We start from the raw sequence: 25,561 nt of genomic DNA on the forward strand, positions 1-25,561 counted from the left end.
ACAGTTTTCCCCATGTATTTATTGAGTGAAACCAAACACAATTATATTATTTATATATTTACTATCATTAATGTCAGTGCATTAAGCGCATTAATTTATTTTTGTTTTGGTTCGGAGTGTAGTTCCATGAGAACCCTTGGGTGAATTCCGACGCAACCAACTTATTAATCTTAATTTTTTTAAATCAGTCACAGACTACTTCCTCACTTAAATAAGAAATTAGCAGTGGGACATTATCGTTGCTGAGGTTATGTGTTAATCCCGGCATCTGGTCCTCTCTTGAGAATACAGATGAGAAAAACTCATTTAGTTTTACTGCTATGTTATTATCGTCTTTGATTTAGACACCCAGCTTGTCCTTTAAAGGGCCAATAATTTCCTTCTTTAATCTTTTGCTGTTGATGTATTTAAAAAAGCTTTTTGGGGTTTGATTTACTTTCCTTTGCTACTAGCTTTTCAGTTTCAACTTTAGCCACTCATATTTCTTTTTTGCATATTTTGTTACAATCCTTATAGTACTGGTATGACTCCACTTTCCCGTCTAATTTATATTTTTTGAATGCTCGCCTCTTTTTGCCCATTAGTTCCTTAATCTTTTTTGTTAAGCCACATTGGTTTGGAATTATTACTCCTTCGTTTGCTGCTCGTGGGAATAAATTTACAAGTTTTTAACACCTCCCATTTCTCCTTAGTATTTTTTCCTTGAAACAAAATTTCCCATTCAATGTCCCTTAAAGCTTCCCTCATCATGTCAAAGTTGACTTTACTAAAGTTTAGAGTCCTAGTTGAGCCTATATAGTATATAGGGCTGCTTATGAAAACTGATAATGAATGTGAACATATTGTGGTCGCTGTTTCCCATGGGCTCCCCTACTATAATATTTGATATCAATTCCCCATTGTTTGTTAATACCAGGTCTAAGACTCCATTGTTTCCTCGATTAGTTGAAGTAAGTAGTGATCATTTAGTGTGTTTAAAAACATATAACCCCTAGCAGTATCACATGAATCATTTGTCCAATTAATCTCCGTATAGTTAAAATCTCCCATCACTATTACGTCTCCTAATCCTGCCGCTTTTTCAATTTGCTTCAGTAAAAATTCCTCATCAGACACATTAATACCAGGCGGCTTGTAGTATAGCCCTAATAGTATCTTTTTTTTTTTATTGCGTACTTTTTATTGAAAGTTTTGAATGAACATCCCAATAAAACAAAAAAATAATAATAACAAACAATAATGGCAGGTATAATAAAGTATGCAGTATACAATCAGAAGTATGGTCAGGCAATTGACACAGAATATAGGAGCAGTCTAATAGGTCAGAATATACAATACACCTCATATTAGAACAATAAGCAGTAAGAACCCACAGGCGCCATGTGAGCTCACACATCAAGGATAAAGTAAAAAAGACACATGAAGCATAGAAAAATACAAAAGTATTGGCACTGCAGACCATGAATAAAACACTTGCATAATTATACAGAATGAAATGAAAAGATAATTAAAATCCTAAGACATCTGCCATACATAGATACAAAACATAAAACCCTGCAATATATAATGAAAACAAAAACCCCCAAAACAAACCACCTCAGAACCTTCCACCCTGTATAGCCTAACACCAAACTTGGTATACCTGGATCTCCAAAAGTTCCCCCCCCCCCATTAAACTACTTGCCCAGTAACCCCCCACCCTGTATAACCTACCCCCAACTTAGGTATACTTAGATCCCTTAAACCCCACCTCCCCTAAACTACGCTAACTAGCCAACCCCCCTCCCCAACCCCCCCCCCCAACCCCCCACACACACACACCGAAGGATATTAAGGCACAGGGATAACTGACGGAGGGCAATATGTATTAATGACCTGAGCTAGGTGAAGCCCAGCTCTCCCGCTGTTTAAGAATATTGTGGTTCTTATGTAGTTAGCATCAGATATCGTAGTGATATGCATACGGCACAAACAGAAATGAACAAGAGGTCAGGATAAAAGTAATGAAAATAATAATAAAACTATAAACAAAAGCATATAGGGTGACCGAACGTTAGTATAAGGTGACAAGTTGCAACATATTAATCAGGCCAAGTCTCAACCTCCAATATAGTTACAAAACCAGTCCCAGACCCATATTTCCAAGAACCTGCATATGAGTGCATGAACAGCTGAGATAAAAAAAATCCTGGACTCCTCCATCCACCTGAAGGCACACAAAAGTATAGACAAAGCGCTTGAAAGGCAAATCAATGAATCCGTGATCTAACCAGCAGAGGTGTTAATCAGATCTTACGATACTCCACTAAAATTCAGAACCTCCAGAAATTGTGGTGAAGTCTAGTTCAATAGTATCCGCTGCCTCTGAACAGGATACAGTGGAGAGGAATTCTGTCATAGGGAACACATGAATAGTAGCCAGAGAACTAAGAGATACATCCAACATGTCTTCCTGCTTAGTGAAAAGCCTCTGAGTGGAAGCAGCAATGGCTTGAATTATATACTTAAGAGAGCTGGCCATGTTGAAAACGTGCAGGTATCGAAACAGGAGATGAGAACACCAGCCAAAATAAGGACCAAATGGCAAGATGTCGGCGGCTAGCACACCACCAGTGCTTACCAGCAGAGGAGGAGATATCAGGCAGTCTATGCACAAGTAAACTCAGGAGAGAAACACCAGAGGACTGCTGAAACAGGGGACAGCACTGGGATTCAGCCGCTGTATCTCAGAGATATATGCGTCAAGAAGATTCTATTCACGACCCACGAAGTGCAGGAAGCTGAAGGAGGATCCGTACAGCAGCCAGAGGAGACCACAACAACAAGATGGCAGCGGTTCATGGGCAGCACACCACAGATGCCACATCAAATTAATGGGAGCCAGACAGCAAGAGTCCTCCACATCGCTCCCAAAGGAGGGGGCTTGCAGGTAAGGAGCCATCATGCAGCAGAGGGAGTCGGGAGCCAGGACACCAGGCAACACTGAGGAGAGACCCGGCCACTGTAGATACTGGGGAATACACCACACCGCGATTCCACCTCAGGACTCCTGTCAACCAGGAACCAGTTCCGGTACAGATGAGACCACTCAGTACCACTGCATGAGTCAGGATATATGAAGGATATTAGCGGGAGAGCCAGAAAGATCAGTCCTTCTCCCAGCTACTCCAGGCCACGCACCTCCTAATAGTATCTTTTTAGTTCCCTTTCCCCACATGCAATTTCTACCCATAAAGTCTCAACAGTATTTGTAGTCCCCTTGTGAAAATCTTCCCGTATATCAGGTTTTAAAAATGGCTTTACATAAAGACATACTCTTCCACCTTGTTTATTTAATCTATCTCTCCTGAACAGCGTACAATCCTCCAGATTGACTGTCCAATCATGAGATTCGTCCCACCAAGTTTCAGTAATGCCTGTAATATCATACTGTTTGTTTGCTGCAAGGACTTCCAGTTACCCCTTTTTACCTGTAAGGCTTCTAGCGTTTACATACATACAATTAAGATAAGTATTCCCTCTTATGCTAGGGACATAATTTTCTATATGCAGTATTGATAACCCATAATCGTTGTTAGTGTTATGGCAATACCCTTGGTAATACCATCATTAACACCCTTGCCGGCTGCTCTTTCCCTCCCCCCTTCTCCACCCACATTCAGCTCACTACCTCCATCCTTACTGTTCTCACTAGTTGACCTGTAGTTTCTAGCTAAATCCTCCCCCCCAGGTTTAAAATCTCCTCCAGTCTTCTAACCCTCCTTCCCCCTAGAACTGCTGCCCACTCCTCATTCAGGTGAAATCCATTGTGGCAAAAAAGATGGCACCTGACTGAGAAGTCCACCCAGTGTTCCAGGAATACAAACCCCTCTTTCCTACACCAGGCCCTAAACCACACATTTATCTCTCTAATCTCCCTCTGCCTCCCTGGGCTAGCGCATGGCACAGGTAATATTTTAGAGAATATTACCGTAGCTGTCCTTGCCTTAAGTTTCTGGCCTAAGTCCCTATAGTCTTTCTTAAGGACATCCCACCTACCACTAACTTTGTCATTGGTGCCAACGTGCACCAAGACTGCCGAGTCATTCCCCGTCCCTCCCAACAATCTTTCTACCCTGTCCGCAATGTGTCATACCCGAGCACCCGGGAGTCAACAGATTATCACGGCCCCAATAGCAGATTGCCCTGTCTGTCTTCCTGATAATAGAATCCCCTACCATCACAATCTGACTAGGTACCTCACTTTCTTTTTTCCTATCTGTGCCGGAGGGACCGCTCCTCCGGTTGCTAGAGGGAACAGTTTCCTATTGCTCCGCATTGGTAGAGGATTCTACTATAACATAACATAATTACCTGCATATCAGTGACGTGCGGTGAGGTCAATGGCTGGGGAGGCACTGGCTAATAACAGGGTTGGATTTACACCAATGTACAGTGTATGAACTTGATGGTTCTGTGGGCATTATACAAAGGTGCAACAGTATCTATTGAATTCAAAGGGTGTTCTACTCTCATTTTAAATGTTATACAAGCAGCAGATTTATAAAATTTTGGAGTATAATGTAATGAAATAACTTTATAACAATTTTCTTATAAATTTTCCCTAACTGTCCTGTGGCATCAGCTGAACACTGAGGAAGAAGGATGCCAGTAATTTTGATGTGTCTGCTCACATACATTTTGGGACACTGCTGAGGGCATTACAATAGTGGCTAGTCTACCCCATACCTCCCAACTGTCCCTCATTCAGAGGGACAGTCCTAATTTCCAGGGACTTTTCTTTTTGTCGCGCAGGGACCTTCGACACCAGAGGGATCCTGCTACCCAGCTGTTCATAGTTTAGAGGTATGCTATCCTCCCCTGCCTTTCAGAACCTGGCATGTGACAGCCCGGAGAGTGAACCTGACCTCAATATGATCACTCAGCATTCCTGGCAGTATAGAACCAGACTCCCTTTCTCTCACAACGGATTCATGCAGTAGCTTCTAAGAGCTCAAGCAGGGCTGTTTCTAGCGAGATTTAAAAATGCGCCCCCCATGACATAAAAAATGTGCCCCCCCCCCCACACACATCTAGATAAAAACAAAAACTTGTGCGCGCACCCGGCAAGGGGGCGTGGCCTCATCTAAATGGGTGTGGCCTCATTTAAATGGGCATGGTCTCGTCTGAAAAGACTATCTCACAATCCAGTTTTTGACCCTGCTCCAACAGATCACGACCACCACAGGAAAAAAAAATTCTACCATATTAAGCCCCACACAGTAATGCCCCCTGCACCATATTATGCCACACACCGCAATGCCCTTGATACATTAAATCCCCACACTACGGCAGGCAAGAGTCCCCATTTCACACATTACGGCAGGTGTCCCCATTTTACACATTGAGAGAGAGAGAGAGAGAGAATACTTACAGAGGCGAATACCGCTCTTCGGCCCACCTCACCAGTCACTCCTCGCGCCGGCCTTTCCCTCTTCCTAACTTGTATCCCCCTCTGTACTCCGCTCGGGGGGGGGGGGGGGGGGAGTTTCGTGGAGTGACGGGGTTGCGTCGTGACGTAACGACGCAACTGCGTAATTCCGTGAAACTCCGCCCCCCGAGCGGGTTACTTGGGGAGAAATAGGAGGGGGAAGCAGGGAGCCACAGTTAGTGCCGCGGCGGTTGCACTGCTCGCCTGCCCCAAGAAACGGCCCTGAGCTCAAGCTTCTGTCTTCCTCTCAGCCAGAGCTGTGCTGCAGCAGCGTGTGTGTGTGAAAGGGAGGTTCTCAGGTTACTGCTTATCAGTAACATATTGTACGTCCACAGGCAGGAGCCGATGGCTAGAAAACTAAAGTTGGAGCTGACACGCAGCCTGCTCCTGACATCACCCTGACCAAGCAGCCTGGGCGTGGAATATCAATCTCACTCACCGACAGTCACTGGTTGGAGAGCTGGGGATCACCACAATGACAGCCAGATACAGTCACTGGCACAGCTCAGTGCTGGGTCCGCTGTCCAATAACATCAGCTTCACTAGAGAGGCGTTGCTTGATATGGGCTGAAGGCACGCCCCTCTCACTGAGGCATATATGCTGGTGCCGCTTATCTGCTCTTTTTCAATGGCCTTTTCCAGCACTTCGACTTGGCTCCGCCCCCCGGCCTGCCCCCTGCTTCAGCTAGTTTAATATTATAAACGGGAGGCAGCGCTCTCGCTGCCTCCCATCCACATTTAACAGCAAAAATTATTATCAAAATACAAAGCAGAAATCTATGACACAGAATATTATATATGCCTCCCCTGACTGCACGTCCCTGCTGCATATACATACTGATAGGAGATGGACCAGTAGGCCGGCACCAACAGGGTTTATGGCGGTAAAATTACACAGGTAAAATGTGTAAAAAATAGAAAATCAAATCAATCCCATAAACCAGAGCTAAACAATGAAAAAGTAATTTCTTATTTATCAGAGAATACCCCCCGATAAACAATAAATAGCAGCCTTAATAGGGCTCCGGGGCCCATAATTATCAATACCACTGACCATAACACATGCCCCCCTTACACATGCAGAGGGGGATGGAAGCCTCAACATCAAAGAAAAAAGTTACAAATAAATAAATATAACATATATAAAATGCGCTGAAATTCCCACTCAATAGAAATCTATTTTCTGGTGCTGCCACCCTGAGAAAGGAGGAAAGCGTGGATCTGCTGTCGCTGGGGAAACCCAGCAAAACCTTTCTCTTGCCTGGTTTACCCTTTTATAATATTTTCTACCCTTAAAAAGTATACCAAACAATGTTAAAATAATCACATACAAGGATGAACTGAGAAACCCACACCTGTACATTTTTACCATTGATATGCCTAGAAGGGATGCGGTTAAGATACTGGCCGTCGGGATCCCGGTGCTAGAATCCCGTTACCTGCCAGAATGCCAACACCGGAATCCCAACAGGGTCAGGAGACCACACCGGAATTCCAACAGGGTCAGGAGACCAAAACCGGAATCTCAACAGGGTCAGGAGACCAACACCGGAATCCCAACAGGGTCAGGAGACCATTGCCGGAATCCCAACAGGGTCAGGAGACCATTGCTGGAATCCCAACAGCTAGCATCCCAACCATAAATATAGCAGGTGGGTTAGGGCGGGGGGAGGTTAGGTTTAGGTGCCACCAGGGGGGACTTAGGCTGTGGGGGAGGGCTATTTTTAGGCTGTGAGGAGGGGGGTTTAGGTTTAGACACCACCGGGGGAGGTGAGGGTTACGCATTAAGGAGAGAGGTTAGGATTAGGCACTAATGGGGGAAATTAGGGTTAGAAGGTGGGAAGGGAGGGTTAGGAGGTAGGGGTGAGGGGATAGCATACTTACCTCGCCCCAGTCAGGATTTTAAAGATCAAAATGCCGTCGTTGGTATTGTGACCCGCTGGCATCCTGTCTGCTGGTCACACATACCGAAGCCGCCTAGATTTCTCACAGAAGAACCTTGGGTACAGTGCATCCGGAAAGAATTCACACAGCTTCACTTTTTCCACATTTTGTTATTCCAAAATGAAATAAATAAATTTTTTCCCTCAAAATTCTACACAAAATTCTACACCCTTGACAACGTGAAAAAAGTTTTTTTGAGATTTTTGCTAAATTATTAAAAATAAAAAAACTAAGAAATCACATGTACATAAGTATTCACAGCCTTTGCTCAATACTTTGTTGATGCACCTTTGGCAGCAATTACAGCCTCAAGTCTCAAGTGAATATGATGCCACAAGCTTGGCACACCTATCTTTGGGCAGTTTCGCCCATTCCTCTTGGCAGCACATCTCAAGCTCCATCAGGTTGGATAGGAAGTGTCGGTGCACAGCCATTTTCAGATCTCTCCAGAGATGTTCAATCGGATTCAAGTCTGGGCTCCGGTTGGGCCACCCAAGGACATTCATAGAGTTGTCCTGAAGCCACTCCTTTGATATCTTGTATATAGAAACAAATGATCTCCCTCTCCTGGCACCACCAAGCCAACAGCTTGTTTCACTCTCCTGGTAAACATCTATACCAGTTAACATAAATACACAATCTCAAATGAGTGTGAACACTTACTTAAATGTCCCAAAGACATAAAAACTTTAGATATCAATTAACATACAATAAAATATGTGTTTTACAGATTTTAGGAGACGATTTAAAGATACCTTTTGAGGAACGTAACAAGGGGCTTTAAAGTATGTCAGTCCATATGTTAAAAGAAAAAAAGACACGTTTACTGCCTCTCGACTAACCGGAGCTACAGTAATTCCTCCTAAAACCTGTAAAACACATTGTATTGTATGTTAATTGATATCTAAAGTTTTTATGTCTTTGAGATATTTAGGCCAGCGCTAAGTGTTCACACTCCTTTGATATCTTGGCTGTGTGCTTAGGGTCGTTGTCCTGCTGAAAGATGAACCATCGCCCCAGTCTGAGGTAAAGAGCGCTCTGGAATAGGTTTTAATCCAGGATGTCTCTGTACATTGCTACATTCATCTTTCCCTCTATCCTGACTAGTCTCCCAGTTCCTGTCGCTGAAAAACATCCCCACAGCATGATGCTGCCACCACCATGCTTCACTGTAGGGATGGTATTGGCCTGGTGATGAGCGGTGCCTGGTTTCCTCCAAACATGATGCCTGGCATTCATGCCAAAGAGTTCAATCTTTGTCTCATCAGATCAGAGAATTTTGTTTCTCATGGTCTGAGAGTCCTTCAGGTGTACTTTGGCAAACTCCAAGCAGGCTGCCATGTGCTTTTACTAAGGTGTGGCTTCTGTCTGGCCGCTCTATCATACACGCCTGATTGGTGGATTGCTGCAGAGATGGTTGTCCTTCTGGAAGGCTCTCCTCTCTCCACAGAGGAATGCTGTAGCTCTGACAAAGTGACCATCGGGTTTTTGGTCACTTCCCTGACTAGGACCCTTCTCCCCCAATCGCTCAGGTTAGATGGCCGGCCAGCTCTAGGAAGAGTCCTGGTGGTTCTGAACTTCTTCCATTTATGGATGATGAAGGCCACTGTGCTCATTGGGTCCTTCAAAGCAGCAGATATTTTTCTGTACCCTTCCCCAGATTTGTGTCTCGAGACAATCGTGTCTCGGAGGTCTACAGACAATTCCTTTGACTTCATGCTTGGTTTGTGCTCAGACATGCAATGTCAAGTGTGGGACCTTATATAGACAGGTGTGTGTCTTTCCAAATCATGTCCAATCAACTGAATTTACCACAGGTGGACTCCAATTAAGCTGTAGGGACATTTCACCTGAGCTCAATTTTGAGCTTTATGGCAAAGGCTGTGAATACTTATGTACATGTGATTTCTTAGTTTTTTATTTTTAATAAATTTGCAAAAATCTAAAAAAAAGAATTTTGAGGGGAAAAAATAATTTATTCCATTTTGGAATAAGGCTGTAACAACAAAATGTGGAAAAAGTAAAGCGCTGTGAATACTTTCCGGATGCACTGTATCTAGTGAGGGAGAAGCTACAGGTATATGAGTATTATATAAAGATTATGGATTATGGCTACAGAATAGGAAGTGTATAGATAAAGAGATATAAATAGGTTCTATATTGATACCGAATTGGTTCTTCAACTGTCTGTACACGGTTTGTCAGTGCTCAGTGGTTGAGCTGCTGCCTAACAGTAGTTAATGAGTTCCAGTCTTTCATAAACAAGAAGGGTGTAAGTATACAGAAAACAGAGGATACAGGTCAAAGAGGGCTCTACAGATACAGTATGTAGAATCATTGTATTTGCAGTGCGATCTGGGCGTGATATTAGCGCCCAAGATCGCACTGCATGATGCGGATACACCGGGGAAGCCCGTCCCTGTGATGTTCCGCTGACCACGAATATGCGGAAGCTAAGTTTGCAATGTGTAGCCCATAGGCTACAATGGGCAAATGCCATCTTTAGCCTTGGCAAATCAGGCAGCATTGCATTCCCTGCAGACATCTATGGGGGCTGCAGCTGCAGGCGGGAATGGAGGGATCACAGCAGATATCAGAAATATGATATCTGCAGTGGTCCCTCAATAATACATTTGTGTGAAACTAAATATTTGCGGAATAAGGGTCCTAATTCAGATGTGGTAGGTGGCTGGGGCATAGCCAGAATATTGTGGGCCCCATAGCAGCATTTTGAAGGGGCCCTGTCCCAATGCTTCCAGAGACACACTTCTCTGCAGCAGTTGTTAGTTTTATGCCCCATATTAGTGCCCTAGTTCACATTATGTCACATTGGGGGTCATTCCGAGTTGATCGCTCGCTAGCAGTTTTTAGCAGCCGTGCAAACGCATTGTCACCGCCCACCGGGGAGTGTATTTTCGCTTTGCAGAAGTGCAAACGCCTGTGCAGCAGAGCGCCTGCAAAAATATTTTGTGCAAAACAAGACGAGCCCTGTAGTTACTCTTCATGTGCGTTGATTCTAACGTTGGAGGGTTGGATTTTGACGTCACACACTCGCCCAGCGTTCACCCAGCCACGCCTGCATTTGCCCTGGCACGCCTGCGTTTTTCCAAACACTCCCAGAAAACGGTCAGTTGACACCCAGAAATGCCCCCTTCCTGTCAATCTTCCTGCGTTGTGCCGTGCGACTAAAAGCTTCACTAGAACCTGTGCAAAACCACAAAGGACTTTGTACCCGTACGTCGCGCGTGCACATTGCAGTGCATACGCATGCGCAGAAATGCCGATTTTTAGCCTGATCGCTGCACTGCAAAAAACGGCAGCTAGTGTTCAACTCGGAATGACCCCCATTATGCAACACAGTACCCCCAATTCACATTGACATACAAGCAGAGCCCCTGTTCATATTATGCTACATTACAGTGCACCCAATTATATCACACTATAGTGCCTTCACTTCATATTTTGCCACATAGCAGTGCTCTAGTTCATATTATGTAACATTATAATGGCCTCCAGCTCATCGTATATCACATTATTATAATGAGTAGGTCCAGGGGCATAACAAGAAGATACAGTATATAGCAGGCCCCAAGTCAAAAGTTTGCAAGGGCCCCTATGTACCCAATGATGAAAAATGTAAGTTTGACAGGTAAGGTGGCCCCTCTCAACTCTGGGCCCCATAGCAGCTGCACTCCCTGCACCTATGGTAGCTAGGCCCTGTATATAACACATGTAACTGTGACAGGGAAGGTGGCCCCTCTCAACTCTGGGCCCCATAGCAGCTGCACTCCCTGCACCTATGGTAGCTATGCCCTGTATATAACACATATAATTTTGACAGGGAAGGTGGGCCCCTCTCAGCTCTGGGCCCCATAGCAGCTGCACTTCCTGCACCTATGGTAGCTACGCACTTGGTTGGAGGCGCTATTGCTGCAGCTTATATACTGTAGAAACAGCTTAAAAGAGGAGGAGACCCATGTGCAGACTCCTCTCTGTGGGCCCCCTCCTCTCTGTGCCGCTGTAGACGCATACCCAGGTCATCCAGTTAACATGGTGCCCCCTGTGTTCCCGAAACCTAGTCTCTATTACGTGCCCCAGGTGCTGGGATGTAGGGGGGCGCTAAGGAGGCCAGTTGTGGTGCTGCACTTTGCTGGCGATGCACCTGCTGGCTTCCGCTGGCTCCTGTCAGGTGCCGGCAGCAAAGGCTTCTGGCGCTTCCGGGTTGCGGCTGAAGCTTTGTGCGTGTGACGTCACACGCACGCATTGAGACGCTTGTAGAGAGGATGGAGGCGGGAGTCCGGCGGCCGGGAGCGAACCCCAGCACACCCAACAATAAAGGAAGGTGCGTGCTGGGGCACTGGGGCATCACTAGTTTAAGCCTGCACGCTGCACTGAGGAAGAGGGGGGGGGAGGGGTAAGTGAACACTGCGCTGCCTTTTGCCCAATAAATGTGCACTCCTGAAAACCAGTATCCCCAGTATAGCAGTATCCCCCCCCCCCCCTATAGTAACAAGCTGTACTCCACGGATTTGAATGAATTCACAGCTACACAAGCCGTTAATGGCTTGTGTAGCTGTGAATTCATTCAAACCCGGGGAGTGCCGCCCCCTACTATCTGCATCTATTGAAGTTCTGTTTGATGCATGGTATGGCACCCAGGTATTTCTGATGTGAAAGTGGAGTGCCGGTCATAGGAAGACTATATATAATAATACAGCAATATAGGCGGCACTCAGAGGATTTTGAATAACAAACAGTCATGCTATTGCAGAGTAGATTCTAACGTTTCGGATATTTTAATCAGTCATCAGAGACCCACCAGAGAATATCCATCCTAGACTGAACTTTGTGATCAAATATTCATGTTGCGTATTGTCTGAGGCTGTAATACGTTGGTGAGGTAACTCTCTGTGTCTTATATTAGTATGGGCAATGACCTTTATGGTCTGCCTTTTGAGTATATATTATCTGCATTGATCTTTAATGTATAATGAATTTGCATGAAATGCGCAAATGCCTGAGATGAAACATCATTTTTTTTGTATTTATTGTACTCTGATCATGGATTAAAAGATCCGAAACGTTAGAATCTACTCTTCAGTAGTCTGTTATTCTGAATGCAGCCTATATTGCTCAAACTTTACATTATCCCTGTTGGAGGGCACCGCGGTTAATGTTTATTTGGAGAGTGAGTGCTGGATCCTTTGGATCACATCGTGAGTGCCACTGCCTTCTTATTTCACGTGGCATCCATTCAGTACAGTTGCTACTACTGGTTAAAAGATATCTGAAAGGGCAGAGCCTACAGTTGTGGTGTTTTTATTTTTTTGTAATACTTTTTAATTTACATTTATTTTATGTGTGTGTGTATATATATATATATATATATATATATATATATAAATAATTTCATTTTTAGCATTATTGTGTAATTTGTATTTATTTACTTATTAATTCTTATTATATATTTTTTTTAATTCTATATATATATATATATATATATATATATATACACATTTGTTTTTGTTTTGTTTGGTTGCTTTTTTTTTGGGGGGGGGGGGGGGGGCGGGAGCCGAATTACGTCCTTGCCCCGGGTGACAGAAATCCTAGTTTCGGCCCTGAGTAGTAAGTAAATTAAATATGGGTGCAGGACTGCACCCATTATAGAAACGCCTATGAGCAGCAGTGATAGCTCTAATAATAAGAATTTACTTACCGATAATTCTATTTCTCGTAGTCCGTAGTGGATGCTGGGGACTCCGTAAGGACCATGGGGAATAGCGGCTCCGCAGGAGACTGGGCACAAAAGTAAAGCTTTAGAACTACCTGGTGTGCACTGGCTCCTCCCCCTATGACCCTCCTCCAAGCCTCAGTTAGGATACTGTGCCCGGACGAGCGTACACAATAAGGAAGGATTTTGAATCCCGGGTAAGACTCATACCAGCCACACCAATCACACCATATAACTTGTGATCTAAACCCAGTTAACAGCATGATAACAGAGGAGCCTCTAGAAAAGATGGCTCACTACAGCAATAACCCGATTTTTTTGGTAACAATAACTATGTACCAGTATTGCAGACAATCCGCACTTGGGATGGGCGCCCAGCATCCACTACGGACTACGAGAAATAGAATTATCGGTAAGTAAATTCTTATTTTCTCTAACGTCCTAAGTGGATGCTGGGGACTCCGTAAGGACCATGGGGATTATACCAAAGCTCCCAAACGGGCGGGAGAGTGCGGATGACTCTGCAGCACCAAATGAGAGAACTCCAGGTCCTCCTCAGCCAGGGTATCAAATTTGTAGAATTTTACAAACGTATTTGCTCCTGACCAAGTAGCTGCTCGGCAAAGTTGTAAAGCCGAGACCCCTCGGGCAGCCGCCCAAGATGAGCCCACCTTCCTTGTGGAATGGGCTTTTACAGATTTTGGCTGTGGCAGGCCTGCCACAGAATGTGCAAGCTGAATTGTACTACAAATCCAACGAGCAATAGTCTGCTTAGAAGCAGGAGCACCCAGCTTGTTGGGTGCATACAGAATAAACAACGAGTCAGATTTTCTGACTCCAGCCGTCCTGGAAACCTATATTTCCAGGGCTCTGACAACGTCTAGCAACTTGGAGTCCTCCAAGTCCCTAGTAGCCGCAGGCACCACAATAGGTTTATTCAGGTGAAACGCTGAAAACCACCTTAGGGAGAAACTGAGGACAAGTCCTCAATTCCGCCCTGTCCGAATGGAAAATCAGATGAGGGCTTTTACAGGATAAAGCCGCCAATTCTGACACGCACCTGGCCCAGGCCAGGGCCAACAGCATGACCACTTTCCATATGAGATATTTTAACTCCACATATTTAAGTGGTTCAAACCAATGTGACTTTTGGAACCCCAAAACTACATTTAGATCCCAAGGTGCCACTGGAGGCACAAAAGGAGGCTGTATATACAGTACCCCTTTCACAAACGTCTGAACTTCAGGGACTGAAGCTAGTTCTTTTTGGAAGAAAATTGACAGGGCCGAAATTTGAACCTTAATGGACCCCCATTTCAGGCCCATAGACACTCCTGTTTGCAGGAAATGTAGGAATCGATCTAGTTGAAAAATTCCTCCGTCGGGGCCTTACTGGCCTCGCACCACGCAACATATTTTCGCCAAATGCGGTGATAATGTTTTGCGGTTAATCGGTTATATCTTTCCTGGCTTTGATCAGGATAGGAATGACTTCATCCGGAATGCCTTTCTCCTTCAGGATCCGGCGTTCAACCGCCATGCCGTCAAACGCAGCCGCGGTAAGTCTTGGAACAGACAGGGTCCTTGCTGGAGCAGGTCCCTTCTTAGAGGTAGAGGCCACGGATCCTCCGTGAGCATCTCTTGAAGTTCCGGTTACCAAGTCCTTCTTGGCCAATCCGGAGCCACGAATATAGTGCTTACTCCTCTCCATCTTATAATTCTCAGTACCTTGGGTATGAGAGGCAGAGGAGGGAACACATACACTGACTGGTACACCCACTGTGTTACCAGAGCGTCCACAGCTATTGCCTGAGGGTCCCTTGACCTGGCGCAATACTTGTCGAGTTTTACAAACATGTGGAAGACTTCTGGGTGAAGTCCCCACTCTCCCGGGTGTCTGCTGAGGAAGTCTGCTTCCCAGTTGTCCACTCCCGGAATGAATACTGCTGACAGTGCTATCACATGATTTTCCGCCCAGCGAAGAATCCTTGCAGCTTCTGCCATTGCCCCCCTGCTTCTTGTGTCACCCTGTCTGTTTACGTGGGTGACTGCCGTGATGTTGTCCGAATGGATCAACTCCGGGTGACCTTGAAGCAGAGGTCTTGCTGAGCTTAGAGCATTGTAAATGGCCCTTAGCTTCAGGATATTTATGTGAAGTGATGTCTCCAGGCTTGACCATAAGCTCTGGAAATTACTTCCCTGTGTGACTGCTCCCCAGCCTCGCAGGCTGGCATCCGTGGTCACCAGGACCCAGTCCTGAATGTGCGGCCCTCTAGAAGATGAGCACTCTGCAACCACCACAGGAGAGACACCCTTGTGCTTGGTGACAGGGTAATCCGCTGATGCATCTGAAGATGCGACCCGGACCATTTGTCCAGCAGGTCCCACTGGAAAGTTCTCGCGTGGAATCTGCCGCATGGGATTGCTTCGTAGGAAGCCACCATTTTTCCCAGAACCATTTCATTGATGTACTGAGACTTGGCTCGGTTATAGGAGGTTCCCGACTAGCTCGGATAACTCCCTGACTTTCTCCTCCGGGAGAAACACCTTTTTCTGGACTGTGTCCAGGATCATCCCTAGGAACAGAAGACGAGTCGTCGGAATCAGCTGCGATTTTGGAATATTGAGAATCCAATCGTGCTGCCGCAACACTACCTGAGATAGTGCTACACCGACCTCCAACTGTTCCCTGGATCTTACCCTTATCAGGGAATCGTCCAAGTAAGGGATAACTAAAATTCCCTTCCTTCGAAGGAGTATCATCATTTCGGCCATTACCTTGGTAAAGACCCGGGGTGCCGTGGACCAACCATACGGCAGCGTCTGAAACTGATAGTGACAGTTCTGTACCATAAACCTGAGGTACCCTTGGTGAGAAGGGTAAATTGGGACATGAAGGTAAGCATCCTTGATGTCCCGAGACATCATGTAGTCCCCTTCTTCCAGGTTCGCAATCACTGCTCTGAGTGACTCAATCTTGAATTTGAACCTCCCTATGTAAGTGTTCAAGATTTTAGATTTAGAATCGGTCTCACCGAGCCGTCCGGCTTCGGTACCACAACAGTGTGGAATAATACCCCGTTCCCTGTTGCAGGAGGGGTACCTTGATTATCACCTGCTGGGAATACAGCTTGTGAATGGCTTCCAAAACTGCCTCCCTGTCAGAAGGAGACATCGGTAAAGCCGACTTTAGGAAACGGCAAGGGGGAGACGTCTCGAATTCCAATTTGTACCCCTGAGATATCACCTGAAGGATCCAGGGGTCTACTTGCGAGTGAGCCCACTGCGCGCTGAAATTCATTGAGACGGGCCCCCACCGTGCCTGATTCTGCTTGTAAAGCCCCAGCGTCATACTGAGGGCTTGGCAGAGGCGGGAGAGGGCTTCTGTTCCTAGGAACTGGCTGATTTCTGCAGCCTTTTTCCTCTCCCTCTGTCACAGGGCAGAAATGAGGAAACTTTTGCCCGCTTGCCCACGAAAAGACTGCGCCTGATAATACGGCGTCTTCTTATGTTGAGAGGCGACCTGGGGTACAAACGTGGATTTCCCAGCTGTTGCCGTGGCCACCAGGTCTGAAAGACCGACCCCAAATAACTCCTCCCCTTAATAAGGCAATACTTCCAAATGCCGTTTGGAATCCGCATCACCTGACCACTGTCGTGTCCATAACCCTCTACTGGCAGAAATGGACAACGCACTTAGACTTGATGCCAGTCGGCAAATATTCCGCTGTGCATCACGCATATATAGAAATGCATCTTTTAAATGCTCTATAGGCAATAATATACTGTCCCTATCTAGGGTATCAATATTTTCAGTCAGGGAATCCGACCACGCCAACCCAGCACTGCACATCCAGGCTGAGGCGATTGCTGGTCGCAGTATAACACCAGTATGTGTGTAAATACATTTTAGGATACCCTCCTGCTTTCTATCAGCAGGATCCTTAAGGGCGGCCATCTCAGGAGAGGGTAGAGCCCTTGGCCCTCATTCCGAGTCGTTCGCTCGGTATTTTTCATCGCATCGCAGTGAAATTCCGCTTAGTGCGCATGCGCAATATTCGCACTGCGACTGCGCCAAGTATCTTTGCTATGAAGATAGTATTTTTACTCACGGCTTTTTCATCGCTCCGGCGATCGTAATGTGATTGACAGGAAATGGGTGTTACTGGGCGGAAACAGGCCGTTTTATGGGAGTGTGGCTGAAAACGCTACCGTTTCCGGAAAAAAGCAGGAGTGGCCGGAGAAACGGGGGAGTGGTTGGGCGAACGCTGGGTGTGTTTGTGACGTCAAACCAGGAACGACAAGCACTGAACTGATCGCACAGGCAGAGTAAGTCTGGAGCTACTCTAAAACTGCTAAGTAGTTTGTGAGCGCAATATTGCGAATACATCGGTCGCAATTTTAAGATGCTAAGATACACTCCCAGTAGGCGGCGGCTTAGCGTGTGTAACTCTGCTAAATTCGCCTTGCGACCGATCAACTCGGAATGAGGGCCCTTGTTCTTACAAGCGTGTGAGCGCTTTATCCACCCTAGGGGGTGTTTCCCAACGCACCCTAACCTCTGGCGGGAAAGGATATAATGCCAATAACATTCTAGAAATTATCAGTTGTTATCGGGGGAAACCCACGCATCATCACACACCTCATTTAATTTCTCAGATTCAGGAAAACTACAGGTAGTTTTTCCTCACCGAACATAATACCCCTTTTTGGTGGTACTCGTATTATCAGAAATGTGTAAAACATTTTTCATTGCCTCAATCATGTAACGTGTGGCCCTACTGGAAGTCACATTTGTCTCTTCACCGTCGACACTGGAGTCAGTATCCGTGTCGGCGTCTATATCTGCCATCTGAGGTAACGGGCGCTTTAGAGCCCCTGACGGCCTATGAGACGTCTGGACAGGCACAAGCTGAGTAGCCGGCTGTCTCATGTCAACCACTGTCTTTTATACAGAGCTGACACTGTCACGTAATTCCTTCCAACAGTTCATCCACTCAGGTGTCGACCCCCTAGGGGGTGACATCACTATTACAGGCAATCTGCTCCGTCTCCACATCATTTTTCTCCTCATACATGTCGACACAAACGTACCGACACACAGCACACACACAGGGAATGCTCTGATAGAGGACAGGACCCCACTAGCCCTTTGGGGAGACAGAGGGAGAGTTTGCCAGCACACACCAGAGCGCTATATATATACAGGGATAACCTTATATAAGTGTTTTTCCCCTTATAGCTGCTGTATAGTTAATACTGCGCCTAATTAGTGCCCCCCTCTCTTTTTTAACCCTTTCTGTAGTGTAGTGACTGCAGGGGAGAGACAGGGAGCTTCCCTCCAACGGAGCTGTGAGGGAAAATGGCGCCAGTGTGCTGAGGAGATAGGCTCCGCCCCCTTTTCAGCGGCCTTATCTCCCGTTTTTCTGTGTATTTTGGCAGGGGTTAAATTCATCCATATAGCCCAGGAGCTATATGTGATGCATTTTTTTGCCATCCAAGGTGTTTTTATTGCGTCTCAGGGCGCCCCCCCCCCCCAGCGCCCTGCACCCTCAGTGACCGGAGTGTGAAGTGTGCTGAGAGCAATGGCGCACAGCTGCAGTGCTGTGCGCTACCTTGTTGAAGACAGGACGTCTTCTGCCGCCGATTTTCCGGACCTCTTCTGCCTTCTGGCTCTGTAAGGGGGCCGGCGGCGCGGCTCTGGGACCCATCCAAGCTGGGCCTGTGATCGTCCCTCTGGAGGTAATGTCCAGTAGCCTAAGAAGCCCAATCCACTCTGCACGCAGGTGAGTTCGCTTCTTCTCCCCTTAGTCCCTCGATGCAGTGAGCCTGTTGCCAGCAGGTCTCACTGAAAATAAAAAACCTAATCTAAAACTTTCACTAAGAAGCTCAGGAGAGCCCCTAGTGTGCACCCTTCTCGTTCGGGCACAAAGATCTAACTGAGGCTTGGAGGAGGGTCATGGGGGGAGGAGCCAGTGCACACCAGGTGACCTAAAGCTTTCTTTAGATGTGCCCTGTCTCCTGCGGAGCCGCTATTCCCCATGGTCCTTACGGAGTCCCCAGCATCCACTTAGGACGTTAGAGAAATGGTAATGCGGCAGGAGGCGTCACGTCTCCTGCTGCATTACTGATCCAAACTGTGTCCTAGGATCTTTCCCGGCACCATGAACCGGCTGCGTGACCTATGGGGTCGCGCAAGCCGGCCACTGTAGCTGCTACCTAGAGCCTAGGAAACCTCAGTCCTCTGACAGAGATCCTGGCCTCGCCCCTCCCCCGCAATGGCGGCAACGCGTCTCCAGAATCGGTACTTTGCAACGGACGTAGCACCTCCAACCACATCTGAATGAGGACAAAACCGGAAATATTTTTTTTATAAAAGGGCCACTATGTAAAAAGGACAAACAGATGGAGCAGAGCTTATTGCAGTTGCACAACTGCACATATACCTTACACAAATAATACAAATTCTCAACCTAATCATTTCTGATGCAGCAAATGCACAATACATCCTGCACAGGACACATCACTTACCTGCTAGGTGGCTGAGGACAAGCAGAGGTAGCATCCTGCACAGTGTATCCGATCACTAGTTCCCTGACTGTCCGCACCTCTCTCCTCCTGTGATCAGGGATGTACAGTTTACCTGTGAAGGATCAGAGACTGTGTATATAGGAGGGGGTTGTGGTCAAGTGAATTTAGGGAGGAGAGAATGAGGTGAATTCCTGTAAATGAAAAATAAACAGTCCTGTTTCACAATATATGTTTACAGAGAGGAGGGGTGCGGGAGCATTACACAATTGCCGAAATACAAGATAAAGGGGAAACTCCTGTATTTGCCAAAGGGAGAATGCAGAGTAAAAAGGGACCCTGATTGATTGGCTGACGCAGTGTACCACTGCATATTGCTGCCAGCCGGTATAGCTGGGGGATAGAAGATCAGTGTGTTTGGGGCTATTTGATAAATATCCCCCAAAGATGTTAGAGATTGGGGGAATAGTGCAACATCTAGAAATATAAGAGATATGGTGTATATTAATAACTCGATAAAGCAATGTAATGGTACAAAACACACACTAGTTAGAACTACAATTACCAGCATGCCCTGCCAGTCAGAGTTGTGTGGGACTCATAGATCCACAGCATTTAGAGACAGACTGCCCAATCTGTTTTAGCGTAATGTTATTTCAGAAACCTGTTATCATATCCTGCATACTTTGCAATGCAGAAGCTTGCAACATGATTCACGGTTCTGAGGAAGCGGCTGAGAAGTGAAACATGTTGCAAGGTTCCAAATAAATGAGATTCATTCTCTTTTTATTATTTCATGTTTTATTGTTTTCTTTAAATGGATTTGCATTTTGAAGTGTTTGTATTTATCTGAGTTTTTAGTGCCAGAAGCTTAGTATTTTATTGTGTTTCATTAAATTAGTTATTGTCTGTTACAGGAAAGGATGAGCTCCAAGATATCTTTTACTGTATTATTTAAAATAAAGTGAGTGAAGAAGGAAGTTCATTAGACGGGTGGTCTTCTGTATGCCGGCGGCCGAGCTCCCGACGTCCAGCATCCTGGCGCCGGAATCCCGACCGCCGGCATACCGACATTTATTTTCCCTCTTGGGGGTCCACGACCCCCCTGGAGGGAGAATAAATAGCGTGGTGCGCGCAGCGCGCCACCGTGCCCGCAAGGGGCTCATTTGCGCTCGCCCAGCTGTCGGTATGCCGGCGGTCGTGATTCCGGCGCCGGTATGCTGGTCGCCGGGAGCCCGGCTGCCGTCATACACTACTACACCCCATTAGACAAAGCTGTCACACAGGGCACTATTTACCCAAATTTAAGGTGTTTATGCAAAGTCACATTTATATACACTAAAGTCAGTGGCGTAGACTACATTGTATTGCACTACACTACAGACTTGCTGGTCTCTGACTTCTCCCCGTCTATACATTGGTTTTAGTGGGTTACTCATAAACATTTAGAATCCCCCAGGTCAGAGGCATACCTAGAACTAAAAGGGCCCAATAGCAACATTTTGCTATAGCCCCCAACACACACACACCTCTCAGCGATCACCCCCCTCCCCAACTCACAGCAATCCTCCCCACACACTGAACCCTTCTGTGATCACCCCCGCTCCTCTCACACACAATCTCTCTGCAATCGCAGCCACCCGTACACCCCTATCCCCTTGTTACCTCGCCCCTACCGCAGACGTGCGGTGAGCTAAATGGCTCAGGAGGCAGTGGCACTGGCTAGCACCAGTGCCAGATTTACATGCAATATAAGAGCCAAAGGGTACATCTGGGCATTATACACAGGTGCAGCAGTATAAACTCCTGGAAATTTGGTGAGATTTGATCAGAGGTGGCCGGAAAAGATAGACAGGTGCCATAGACTTTTCACTCCACATTTCTGGCTGTAAAAATTATCAGAATAATGCAAAGGAGATATTTTTAACATATTCTTTGTATTTTTCATATACTTTACACAGTCAAAACTCTGGCACAAACGCTAGTATGACAGGATAGGCTCTGCCTCACCCCACCGCACGTCACTGCCGCACAGGCCGACACAGGCCAACACGTCAGGCAGGAATTGAAAGAAGAGACAGCATCCTCTCTCCCCAGCACAGTATGCACTGCTATGCAGTGTAGGGTATCCGTTTGGATGGTCGACCATGTTATGGTCGACAATCATTAGGTCGACCACTATTGGTGTCCAATGGACAAAGGGATTACAGTATCCATTGTATTGCTTTTGGAAGAATTGTATAAATATAGCCTGCTGCAGGCCTGGTCTGACACAAGACTCACAACGTTATCTATTAGATGACGGAGGACCGGACCGGGAAGCGCACGCGAATATACTCACGTATGTACCATTGAATGTAGCCATTTACTCTGTTATATTATATTGTATTGTATTATTTGTATTGTAACCCCCTTTCAGCAATAATACGCTGTGGCTTCGGAACCCAGCGGTTTAATTACAATCTGGTGTCGTGTCCTCATTGCCCTGCTAAGGTTTAAAGTGTGTTATCATTGCATTGCATAGCTGTTAAGAGTTTGCGGTGTATCTCTGGGTGTGTACGCGCTGTGAGTACTTTGTACCGTCAGGGCAGCGTGTGTATGCAAAGTCCGTACACTGTACGGGACTCTGTACGCTAATAGCGTACAAAGTGCGTAGAGTGTGTATTAAGTATAGCGGCCGCAGCGGCTCCATGGTAAAGGGTATTTAAGGTGTGTTTAAGATATAGTTTTCATTCCTAAGGATAAATCAGCATTATCAATTGGGGGCTCCTCCGGTTTTCCACATACTTACTACCTAACAGGTCACAGCAGACTTAATCTATCAGCAAAGGGCGGACAGAAAGTATCCTACGTATCCTTTTCTTGGTCGATGGATGCACTGAAAACCTTACTTGATTGCTGATTAGATGGTGTCTGCTCTGTATGGTTTGTAGAGATGCTGGTAGAACTCATAAGGTAAACAGGAAAAAAGCTATTTAAAATCTGTGAATTTTTGTTTAGCACCAAAAGCGTACACAGCACCCATACTTTGCATACTCTCTCTCACATTGTTGCCATAACATTCAGATTACTAGATTCACTTAGACCTGGGGGAAACCGGAGATATTTGTTGCTATATAGTTACAAGTAAAATAAGTATTTAAGGAAGTAAGAGTAAAATCCCAAAACGCAGTTCTGGCCCAGTAGTAAGAGGGTTTATACAGAAAGAAACTGTGTTGTGTTTAGTGGGCAATAGTCGTTTTATTGCTCACATTTATCGAAGTTGTGTGAGTTGTTTTATTGCGTACGAACATTGGTACACGTGGTACGGAACGTGAGGACAGCGTACAAAAGCGTGCACATGGCTTAAGGCCGCACACGTGGCATAGAGGTACGCACGGTTGCGTAATTACGCAAGCTTGCGTAGGGTTGTGTGCGCATAATAAAACCACACGATAGTTCGTTTAGTTTAAAAGTGGGACAGTAGCCACGCTACTATAGCAAAAAACTACCCAGTTTCTAAAAAAATGTAAGTATAAAAGCAAAATTTAGTATAAATAATTTTTTTTAAATTTGCCTCTGGGGGTAAAGCTCCCAAGTTGAATGAATACAAATTTTCTGTACAGAAAAACGAAGTGTATTTGAGTGAGCGAACGCAGGAGTCAGTGGATACTGAACCCATAGAACTGAAGTGGTCTGAAGTGGACACACTGGGTTAGTAGAGGCCCGGTGGCGTAGGGTTCGCTACCCTGAGTTATTAGGAACTGAAGTGGTCTGAAGTGGTATGAAGTGATCCCATACAACTGAAGTGGACTGAAGTGGTCTAAAGTGGTCTACAGCAATTGTAGGGCATATAGATAACTAGTATCTATAGGCTGTGCTTTTGCATCGCATGTCCGTTTGTTCTGCACAGCACAACGTGATACCATTGTGTCATATGCACTGTGGAAGAGCATACGCAGACGTGATTGTATAGACAAAGGGGTTTTTCTTTGATAACGTCGGGAAATCTCCCTGGCGGGCTTCACTGGAAAGGGTGAAGGATAGTTATCTAATTTCTCTGTTTTTCACCCTACAAACAATTCCAGTTGAAAGATACCGAAAAGGAATTTTTCGCTGCCTCTCTCAGGAAAATATTCCAAACAGAACTTCCACCGAAAGAAATTATGGTGTTGTAAGGTCTGATAGGAGCCCTAAGTTGGGTACATTGCGATCCGCTACCAACATTGTATCGTTGTACTGGCCAGCGTGGGCGAGAGCGAGTGGAAGGCGCTCAGGTATACTTCCACCGTCTACTTATATTGAGTATTTTGGTGTTTGTAAGAATTTTTTTAAAGTTATTGGAAGAGACCCACAAATATGGGAACCAGTTGCTCAAGTAAGAGACGTTTAGACAGGGTTCAGGCAGAATTGTGGTCAAAAGGCTCAGCAAGGTTTATCATGTGTGAAAAATATGGTTCACACACAGAAGTTTTATGCAATGAGTGGGTATGTATGACTAACAATGATAGGGTACCATTCCCTAGGGTGGGCAGCTTAGAACCAGAGGTATTACAGAACTTAAGGTTAAGGATATATCTGATAAAATCCAAGAAACAAAGGATTAAACATACAGATAGTTTAAATTTATGGCAACAGGAGGGGGATATGCAAAGGGAATTAGCTCGCGCAGCAGGTTCCAAACCTAGCGGGAAAGCAATGGCGACCGCACCACCACCACCATATATTGTGGGGGAGAAAGTGGCTACAAACAATGGTGCATTGGTACAGGATAGGAATGTGATTGATACATGTACTAATGCTAACCCTTGCCAGTTGTATCCCATTTTAAATTTTCCCCAGGACTGCGAGCAGGAAGATGAGCCCAGCACGATATCGGCACTCTCTCTAGCAGCCACCATACAAGACACTCAGGTGGGCACGGCCAAACCAACAAGAGCAGTAGCCAGGCCCCCTAGTGGAGGGATAAGTGAGGTCGTGTCCACAGGTAAGTGCGGTACCATACATTATGCAGAGACAATAGCACCTCACATTGTAGAATCAAACCAGAATGATGTAATTGAATTAAATCCTGTCAGGGTGATTGCAGTCCCCAATGGGAAGACTGACGCTCAGGGAGTCATTCCCATCAGGAACATTGCCATGCATTGTCCTTGTGTTAGGCGCCGAGGGTCCGCTCGTCAGTGCGGCCCGGCGCCTAGCAACTAGGGACGCTGCATGCGGACAGCCGCCGGCTCCCTAGCAACGCTAGACGCCGGGCGCACGGAGCCGCACAGACCCTAGCAACGGGGACGCCACTGTCGGACCGCGTTCCCCGTTGCTGGGTCTAAGTTTATCACCTCACTGGTTCCTGGCCGTGCAGCATGCAGCTGCACGGCATGTTGTAATTAGCCCTGTCTGGCTCCTGATTGGAGGGCTCCCATTTAAAGGCACTCTCAGGACTTCTCACAGACGCCGGTAATAGCTTCCTGTTTGCTGTGTCAGTTGCAGAGAGTTTTCCAGTCCTGTTCTATCCGGTCGTTCCTGTCCTCAGTGATCCAGTACTCGGAAGTTGTCATCTTTTCCTGGAGTCCAGACCGAGCACCTTTAACATCCTGTGGTGTTCGTGAGTCGCGGCGTAGCCGTGTGTTGCGGCTTGACCGCTTACTATTTATTATTTGGTTATATTGTGTTTCGGAGCTTTTTGCGGAGGATTCCGCTCCCACAAATCCACTCTGGTATCCAGCGGTGCTGGATAGGAGTAACGGATTAATGGATTTTTGGTTGTCCTTTTCCCTGGCGGTTTGTCCGCACATACTTCTGGTTTAAGTTAGTTAGCTTGTAGCCCCTGGCCTGGTTGCTTAGTCAGAGGGCCCCTTGTTATCACCCTGTCTCGGATTTCCCTTTGTCTCCCATTAAGACCTGAGGGG

The 25,561-nt window shown here is 46.1% G+C and overlaps 1 protein-coding gene across 1 annotated transcript in view; it reads right to left on the reverse strand.

Moving 5' to 3' along the window:
- Positions 1-19,796, reverse strand: part of LOC134949511 (complement factor B-like) — a 295,509-nt gene extending 275,713 nt beyond the window's left edge. Inside the window, exon 1 of the mRNA XM_063938124.1 lies at positions 19,677-19,796. Coding sequence (XP_063794194.1) covers positions 19,677-19,710 — 34 coding nt within the window. The 5' untranslated portion in view covers positions 19,711-19,796. The remainder of the gene's footprint in view (positions 1-19,676) is intronic.
- Between the last annotated feature and the right edge of the window lie 5,765 nt (positions 19,797-25,561).

Source organism: Pseudophryne corroboree, chromosome 8 (assembly GCF_028390025.1).
Source record: "Pseudophryne corroboree isolate aPseCor3 chromosome 8, aPseCor3.hap2, whole genome shotgun sequence".
Classification (NCBI taxonomy): Eukaryota; Metazoa; Chordata; class Amphibia; order Anura; family Myobatrachidae; genus Pseudophryne; species Pseudophryne corroboree.